Source organism: Spermophilus citellus (genome assembly GCF_964194105.1).
Source record: "Spermophilus citellus genome assembly, chromosome: 4".
Classification (NCBI taxonomy): domain Eukaryota; kingdom Metazoa; phylum Chordata; class Mammalia; order Rodentia; family Sciuridae; genus Spermophilus; species Spermophilus citellus.
Window position 1 is genome coordinate 104,073,342 of NC_138185.1, and position 9,117 is coordinate 104,082,458.

At 39.7% G+C, this 9,117-nt stretch overlaps 1 protein-coding gene across 1 annotated transcript; it reads left to right on the top strand.

Annotated features, from left to right (window-relative positions):
• The first annotated feature begins 99 nt into the window (after nucleotides 1-99).
• PSMA4 (proteasome 20S subunit alpha 4) lies at nucleotides 100-8,295 on the top strand. Its single transcript, XM_081290408.1, has 9 exons — nucleotides 100-214; nucleotides 1,754-1,779; nucleotides 2,020-2,062; nucleotides 2,714-2,876; nucleotides 4,308-4,385; nucleotides 4,898-4,986; nucleotides 5,432-5,562; nucleotides 6,454-6,577; nucleotides 7,901-8,295. The coding sequence occupies exons 2-9, from the start codon at nucleotides 1,777-1,779 to the stop codon at nucleotides 8,053-8,055; spliced, it is 786 nt and encodes a 261-aa protein (XP_081146534.1). The 5' UTR covers nucleotides 100-214; nucleotides 1,754-1,776; the 3' UTR covers nucleotides 8,056-8,295.
• Nucleotides 8,296-9,117: the final 822 nt, after the last annotated feature.

Consider the following 9,117-nt stretch of genomic DNA (forward strand, 5'->3'; position numbering starts at 1 on the left):
AGCCTGAGCAGACCCGCAGCAACTCTCAAGTTTCTCCTGGGCACCAGTTCTCGCCCCGCCTCCAGGAGGACTTCCGCATCCTTACCGCCCCGCCCCCTGCTGCTCTGCGCACGCGCGGGGGCCATATTCGCAGCGGACGCTGTGAGGCGGTGGTAGTTCTCCCCGAGACTATTTCCGTCTTTGTAGATCTCCCCTCTTCAGTGTCTTCTCTCTGGTGAGCCTTGGTCCCCGGTGGTCGGCGGAAGCCTGGTCGCTGTCCGTTGGGTGGGGGTTGTGAGCGTAAAGATAGCGGGTCTCCGCCGTCAGCCGCTGCTGAGGAACTGTGGGCACGATGACTCTGCACCCGCCTCCTCGGCCTCGGTGACGGTCTGGTCCGGGACTGGCCCCCGCCGGCCGCCGTCGGGTTACCCGGCCCCGGGCCGGGGCCGCGGGACAGTGCAGGGCACCGGGCGCAGGTGGGCAGGTCGGGCGCAGGTGGGCAGGTCGTAGTGGTCTGTGCGGCTTTGGTCCCCTGAGTACAGTACGTGAAAGCGCTATTGGATGTGCCGGTGACCTCAAACTCGTGCTTTGCCCGGCGTCAGGCTCGGTGATCTTGATCCCGCCCCCCGGCAGGTCTTCTGTCTTTGCGACCTCTTGTCTGGACCACTCTTCCCATGCAACTGCCTATTGGAACGGCACTCGTGACTAGTTACCCTGCCTTCAGCCTCTCACCAGCCTCAGGTCTTTCTAAACTGCCTGTCAGTTCCTGTGGCTTTGCGACTCTTAATCATTCGGTGGAGCCTACTTAATTAAGAGACAAAATTCAGTTTTTTCGTGGGCCCTTGAGATACCTGCTTACTTTTCCAGTCTTAATTCCTAATATTCCGGGAATACGGGCTTTGGATTCTGAGGTTGGTTTTTCTACTAAATCACGCACCCCAGTGTTGTCTTTGGCGAGGATTGAAATGATGCTCAAGATTACCATACCCACCCCCAAGTTCAGAACCCGGTGTCCAACTTGAGCAATTTATCTCTTGCCCATTGAGCTTTCTGCCTTTGGTATCATTTGCTCATGCTTTCTCCTCTTCCAGGAATGCCTTTCCCTTCTTCCTTTCCCTGTTCTTAGACCTGAGGGTTTTCAACTTGTTTCTGCCTCCCCCATCTCTAATTTATTCTTGCTTTCTGTATCAGTCTCTCCAAAAAAATGTTTTCCCTCCATTCTGATTCCTACTCACTCTGCTTTTTTCTATCCCAGGGATTGAGCCCAAGGGCACCTAACCACTGAATCACATCCCCAGCCTTTATTTATTTATTTATGTATTTATTTATTTATTTGTGGTAGTTGGACACAGTATCTTTATTTTTATGTGGTGCTGAGGATTGAACCCAGTGCTTCTACCAATGAGCTACAGCCCCAGTCCCGAGATAGGGCCTAAGTTGCTAAGGCTGGCTTTGAACTTGCGATCCTCCTGCCTCAGTCTCCTGAACTAGTGGGTTTACAGGGGTGCACCACCAGCCAGGTTTCTCACTGCCTTTTCCACGTTATAATCAATGTCTGTTCCTCTTGCCTGACTGCCAGATTTTAAACTTTTTGGGACAGGGATTGGTATTGCATATCTTGGTGTTCCAGCATTTGGCATGGTATCTGGCTCTTTGCAAGTACACAATAAATGTTAGCTGAATGAAGAGAGTGAATAAGACAGATTTTGAAAGTGAGCAAATGCATCTTTAAATTATGAATTTTTTTAATGATGATTCTATTTTATTTTTACAGGAATTATATAAAGTTCAGAAACCATGGTGAGTTAATAAAACATGCCAGTAAACTATTGCGTGTTGAAGCTTGTACTCAGTTTACAGAATTACATGAGATAATTGAAATGGAAGAAGAGATGGGATAGTGACTTCTTCCTTATAACAGCTTCTTCCCACACACTGAACTTTGTGCACCAGGATACATTTTATAAAATGATTTGTGGGCTTGGAGGAATTGGGTTACCTGCAGCAGATAGGAATCACTTATATGTTTTTCCTTTGCAGTCTCGAAGATATGACTCCAGGACCACTATATTTTCTCCAGAAGGTAAATAGAAATTTCTTAATCTGCCTCAAGTAAAGACTTAAGTGTTAAACTTTTAAGGAAAAAAAAACTCTACAAAAAAAATTTTTTTTTTTTTTTGATACTGGAGAATGAACCCAGGGGCACTCAACCACTGAGCCAAATCCCCAGCCTTATTTTGTATTTTATTTAGAAACAGAGTCTCACTGAGTTGCTTAGGCCTTGGCTTTGAACTCACGATCCTTCTGCCTCAGTCTCCTGAGATACTGGGATTATATGCATGCACCACCATCCCCAGCTACAAACATTTTTGGAGTTACTAAGTTCATGCTTTTTGTACTTGTGAATTAATTGTGCTCACTAGCCTGATTGCATATGCATTATGGAAGAGTAAAAATAGGACCATTGCTTGTAGCCTACTAGTGTCATTTCTGATTTCTCTTGGAACAGTATACAGGAACACAGAGGAGAGTCTTGGCTTCTCTCTACTTGTGTTTTGTGGGGTTTTGTTTTGTTTTGGTTTTGTTTTTTTAATATTTTTTAGATGTTGATGGGCTTTTATTTTATTCATTTATTTATATGCGGTGCTGAAAATTGAACCCAGTGCCTCACATGTGCTAGGCAAGTGCTCTACTACTGAGCCACAACCCCAGCCCCTCTGCTTGTGTTTTGTAGGTCGTTTATATCAAGTTGAATATGCCATGGAAGCTATTGGACATGCAGGAACCTGTTTGGGAATTTTAGCAAATGATGGTGTTTTGCTTGCAGCAGAGAGACGCAACATCCACAAGCTTCTTGATGAAGTCTTTTTTTCTGAAAAAATTTATAAACTCAATGAGTAAGTGAGATCTTAGAGAAGAGTTTTAACCATCACTTTCTCACATAAATGGGATCTGCTTATTTTGAAAGGTTCTTCATGTGACATTAGTAGAATTTGACAGTTTATTTTTACTTGTAAAAATGTGTGCTTTTACTTCATTTTGCTTGAAACTACTTTGAGGTCCAGTTCCATGTGTTATTTGTTTAAAGTACAGAGCTAAACATTTAGTGGGAAAACAGCATAGTATAGTTATAAAAGTATAGGTTTAGTAGTAACAAAGATTTGGGAGCAAATCCAGGCTCCAACCCCATACAAGCAATGTGACCTTGCATCAATTATTTAATTTCTTAGGGCTTCATAGCCTTTTAGAATGGTTGTAGAAGTCTGATAAAACAAATTAAAATGAATGAAATGAACTAGCACAGTATCTGGCATATAGCAGATCCTCAAAGTATTATTTGGAATATCTACTGAGGGATTTTGTTAAATTATAGTAAATCTTTACCAAAGAACAGGTCTCCTGGAAGTCTGAGAATATTTTAACTACTTTTTTTTTTTTTTTTTTGCAGTACTAGGGATTAAACCCAGGGGTGCTTTGCCATTGAGCTACATTTCCAGCACCTTCCCACAGTTTTTAAATTAAAAAAAAATTGTGACAGGGTTTTGCTAAGTTGCTGAGACTAGTCTTGAACTTGTGATCCTCCTGCCTCAGCCTCCTGAATTGCAGAGATTATAGGCATGTGCCCAGTTTAGTTATACTGTTTGCACACCCTATGAGGTCTCTATTCAATTTGGTTGTGCAGAACTTTGCAATTAGTGGAGAACTGACTGTTAAAAAGATTCTCTTCAGCAGTGGGCCTATTAAATGCTGGTCAGACTGTTTTTTTGTTTTGTTTTGTAGTTGTACATGGACAACATGCCTTTGTTGTTTGTTTTATTTTTATGTGGTACTAAGGATTGAAACCAGTGCCTCACACATGCTAGGCAAGTGCTCTGCCATTGAGCTACAACCCCAGCCACCTGGTCAGGCCTTTTGCTACACTTATCTGAGGTAGTGTCATTTCTCCATAGAGCCACTTTTTAGGCCCACTCAGCAGCTAGCAGGATGGTGAGATATAATGACAGTGGTAACAAGGTAGCCCTCAGGGAATAGGCAAAGTAAAGAAAATGTACCTCCAGGAAGAGCCTAGCCTTGAACTTCAGTTTGTGAACTTCTCTGCCCTTTTGCTTTTTCATCCTCACTCCCAACAAGTCAGGCCTTGGGAGGTAAGAGAACTTTCTTGTTGAATGATGTCAAGTAAATGTCTCCTATAAAGATAAAATCTCTGTGTTTTTTTTCAGAAGGGCATAGAGACTGTGAAGCAAACATGGAAGATTTCTAATAGGACTTGGTGCTTCTTAATATCCCTGCTTATAGATCAATATCTTTTTTTTTTTTTTTCCTTCAAGGGACATGGCTTGCAGTGTGGCAGGCATAACTTCTGATGCTAATGTTCTGACTAATGAACTGAGGCTCATTGCTCAAAGGTATGGAATAATAGAGTAACTAATGATATAGAAGTTAGTTTATTCTTATGTGTCTATCTCATGCTTATCTTTCAATAAAGGTTAATATTGTTTTGGAAAAAAAAAAGAAGGAAGTTTAATGTTTCTAAGGAAAACTCACTTTTGCAAAGATTAGTCACTAAAAGTCTATTAATTGAAAATGACAGGTTTTTTTTTTTCCATAATACCTTTATTTTATTTATTTTTATGTTGTGCTGAGGATCAAACCCTATGCCTCACATGTGCTAGGCAGGTATTCTACTACTGAGCTACAGTCACAGCCTGAAATTATAGTTTTTTTAAATCAAATTTATAAAATGTCATTTATTATAAAGATAATAGGATGTTAACAAGTTTCCCCCCTCCTCCTCTTCAAATTATAAGTGACTATTATGTTGTCTCTATGGCATATATTTTTTTTCCACAGGGTATTTTCCTTAGATTTTATGTGTTTTAGAAAAAAAACTATTAATATGCCAATCTTTTTATCCTAGGTATTTATTACAGTATCAGGAGCCAATTCCTTGTGAGCAGTTGGTTACTGCACTGTGTGATATCAAACAAGCTTATACACAGTTTGGAGGTACTGAACTTTTTAGAATTGTTATTCTGAAAATTTAAAACATTATAAGTAATAACCTTTTCAAGGTAGTAAAAGGAAATTGAAAATCATCAGTCCATAATTCCTGCATCTTGAGCAAGCCTGCTTCTACCATGTAGATTATATATTTTATTAATAATATATTGAAAGTCCAAAATAACATTTTCCAATTTGGAAACAAATTATTTTTACATAATAATGAAATTCAGCACTGGTGTATGTCCTTACTTCCTCTCCTGGCTATGTCCAAATCCTAGAAACAAAAGTGGAATTTGTGATTGAGCTTATCTCTGATAGCCAGAACATGGAGCAGTTAATGAATGCTTAACTTCACAGAAAAGCATTCAGCCACATTCTCTGAGCTCTAGTAACTATAGTGATACCAAATTTAGATTGTTGATGTTTGGCTTTTTCTTCTTTGTTAAAGGAAAACGTCCCTTTGGTGTTTCGTTGCTGTACATTGGCTGGGATAAGCACTATGGTTTCCAACTCTATCAAAGTGATCCTAGTGGAAATTATGGGGGATGGAAAGCCACCTGCATTGGAAATAATAGCGCTGTGAGTATTTTTGTGGTGTGTAAAAGCTAGAAAAAGATCTAATAACTATCATAATTTTTTTTTTTTTTTATTTTTTAGTTATTGGCGGACACAACGTTTTTTTTTTTTGTTTGTTTGTATGTGGTGCTGAGGATCGAACCCGGGCCGCACGCATGCCAGGCGAGCGCGCTACCGCTGAGCCACATCTCCAGCCCCTATCATAATTTTTGAAGTAAAGATGAACAGTATTTTAAGATAGTTCCATACCACATCAAGGTTATTATAGCTATCTATGATTTCTGTTGGTGACAAAGTTGCAAATACTGCTAATATATTGGAGTTTGTTGCCTTCATTTATAATTAAATGCTAGTTTTAAATTAAAATTTGTGAAAATAAAGATACATTATTTTTCATACCTTCATTCACTACCCTCTAAGTTCTAGGATGGACTCCTTTGTTAACGGAGGACCTAGATTAAAAACTCCCTTAGGGGAGCAAGGGATATAACTCAGTAGAGCACTTACCTACCATGTGTGAGGCCCTGAATTTGATCCCCCCTAAAAAAAAAAAGAAAACTCCCTTGACAGAGCATCAGTATCCTCTCTTGTTACCCCATCTCAGGTCTACCCTTCCTGCCATCCAAATTGTTTATACTGGTTGTAGTGCTATTTAAAAGGCAGGCATTAAGCCAGGTGTGGTGGTATACACCTGTAGTCCCAGCACTTAAGAGGCTGAGCACATGGGATTACTTTAGGAGTTCGAGATCAGCCTAGGCAACACCTCAAAAAAATTTTGAGACCCCCATCTCAAAAAAACAGTCAAACATTCTTCTAGACCAATCCATATTCCTTAAAAAAAAAAAAAAAAAAAAAACGTAAAAACTTAAAATTCTATATATTCTTGTTTTATAGGCAGCTGTGTCAATGTTGAAACAAGACTACAAAGAAGGAGAAATGACCTTGAAGTCAGCACTTGCTTTAGCTATCAAAGTGCTAAATAAGACCATGGATGTTAGTAAACTGTCTGCTGAAAAAGGTAACACATGTCATCTTTCATTTGTCTGCTTGAGTGAGGGGAACTGATTGAGTAGCTGTTGGTATTAGGCATTTTACCTGTTGCTTAATTCATAGAAGCAGCACCATTATAAGTTAGGTAGCTTTATACCTGTTTCCTAAACGAGGACTCTGGGGTGCCATGACTAGGATTAAGTGACTTGACAAAGATCAGAATGAGCATTGATAACTTTTGAAGCCATAATGCCACACTGCATGCTGGGCTTAATGACCTGAGCTAGAATGTTCCCGGTACTCATAATTCAGAGACCCTGCTCCATGCTAATTTAGTTAACAGTAATCATATCAAGACCTCTTGGTAGTGATATCTATGCTTCTCTGTGTGTGTGTGATAAACTACATGTATTTCTACAGGGTTATGATATACTTTACGAGAGATAGAGCACTTGCATCAGTCATGGTACCCTGTTGTATTTTTCTGGGTCTTTTAAACTCTTATGTTAAACTCATGTTAATAATTTCACTTTATTCAACTTAAGTTGTATGACAAAAATTTTTCCCAAAATTGTGGTTAATTAACATTGATTTACTGTAGTACACTTAGCTCCCAGTGTTTCTTAGAAAATGCCATTATCTATAGACTGACGTCTGTTGTCATCTAATTTCAGAGAGGCCCTAGTCAATTTCCCCTACACAAATACTCTTTCCACTATACGTATCAGTGTGTTTCCCTTGCCCAGAGCCATAGAAGCCGTTTTTCATACCATTATTTTGAAAAGAGGTTTGAAAATTCCATAAAAAGTGTTATCATTGGTTGAAGATTCCAGCTTAGCATTCAGGGGTTCTAACAAGGAGATTGTGGTTCTTTCTGGTCAGCAAACTAATAGCAGGCCAGCTAGAATAGCTGTTCTTTTGTTATTGGTATTTGTTTTGTTTTTGTTAGTTTGGCACCAGGGATGCTTAACCACTGAGACACATCCTTTTTTTTTATATTTTATCTTGAGACAGGATCTTCGTAATTTGCTTAGGGCCTTGCTAAATGGTTGAGGCTGTCTTTGAACTCTCAATCCTCCTGCCTCAGCCTCTCAAGCCACTGGATGACTGTACTTTACTAAGGGAACAACATAATGGTTGCTAAAAAGTTGGGATGGGTTAAAAGAAGGAAGATGTTTAAGTAAAAATCGTGATTAAAACATTATAAGACCAAAGGTATTTTCTTCCTGTAAAAGTATCCAGGAATCATTAACCATAAAACATGGTAAAGTAGTGAACTGAGGTTTACATATGTTAAGTTATTTGCTGAGTGTACCTGCCTCTGATACAAATGTTTGTGTTTGTTTTTTAGTGGAAATTGCCACACTTACAAGAGAGAATGGAAAGACGGTGATCAGAGTTCTCAAACAAAAGGAAGTGGAGCAGTTGATCAAAAAACATGAGGAAGAAGAAGCTAAAGCTGAGCGTGAGAAGAAAGAAAAAGAACAGAAAGAAAAGGACAAATAGAACCAGGGATTTTATAACCCATTTGGGGCACCATTTCAGTGTAAAGGCTGTTCTACTCTTCCACCTGAGAAGGCTTTTTCAAAAACTTGTGCAGGTGGGGAAATAGGACATTCCATACTGAATTGGGTCTTTGTCATTTCTGCTCAATTGAATACTTTGTTTTAATGATGATGATTACTCTTTATGGACATCTTAAATTTCACACTTTTTTTTTTTTGAATAAAACTTGAAAAGAACGGAGATGGTGAAGGAAAAAGTTATCTGTAGCGATAATTGTTAAAAACAACAGGATTGATAAGGCTCTTACCTTCCTCAGGCACTATGTACGCTGTGGTTTACATTCCTTTCACAAAGGTGGGGCATATCCCTTTATGCTGTCCATCATCTCTGTCTCCAGAGATGGGTTAGAGAATGAACGAGAGCGCTGAGCAAAGCCAGCATTGATGTATACACATGAAGAAAGAATGTATAGGATCCTGCAGTTAGGACTGCACAGAGTCATAGCCCAAGCCATATGGAAGATGGAATGGGAGAAATTAAAGCCACACAGGAAAAGTGGAACCAAGAGATAAGAACAGTTTTGTTTTGGCTGAAGGGAGTTCCATTGCTGGGCTTTGCTCAGCCCATTCACTTAAGTTTCTATGACTTGATAGAAGTGATATAGAGTGGATATAGAGTGGACAAGTGTAATTCCTGGACAGACAGCTTCAGTGTCACCTAGAAATGCAAATTCTGACATCCAGACCTACTGAATTAAAGTGTCTGGGGGTGCATGGTAATCCATTTTAACAAACACTTCATGTGATTCTTACACATACCTAAATTTAAAGTCCCCAGGGGTAATTCCATTGGCATCCTGGGTGAGAACCAGTTCAGTGAGCTTCCCTTCGCTCCATAGTGGTTACACTACCATGTATGGGCTCCCAGCCTAAAAGCTCCTAAGTGTATTTAGGGAATAAATAGTTGCAATTTTGGGGACTGGGGTTGTGGCTCAGTGGTAGAGCACTTGCCTAATGTGTATAAGGCACTGCATTCGATTCTCAGCACCACATAGAAATAAAT

What these genes read in the sequence shown, in the direction of transcription:
- PSMA4 (XM_081290408.1), top strand. An exon ending in AAAATTTATAAACTCAATGA is followed by an intron (nt 2,877 to 4,307) that starts GTAAGTGAGATC and finishes TTTTCCTTCAAG; the next exon opens with GGACATGGCTTGCAGTGTGG. An exon ending in GCATTGGAAATAATAGCGCT is followed by an intron (nt 5,563 to 6,453) that starts GTGAGTATTTTT and finishes CTTGTTTTATAG; the next exon opens with GCAGCTGTGTCAATGTTGAA.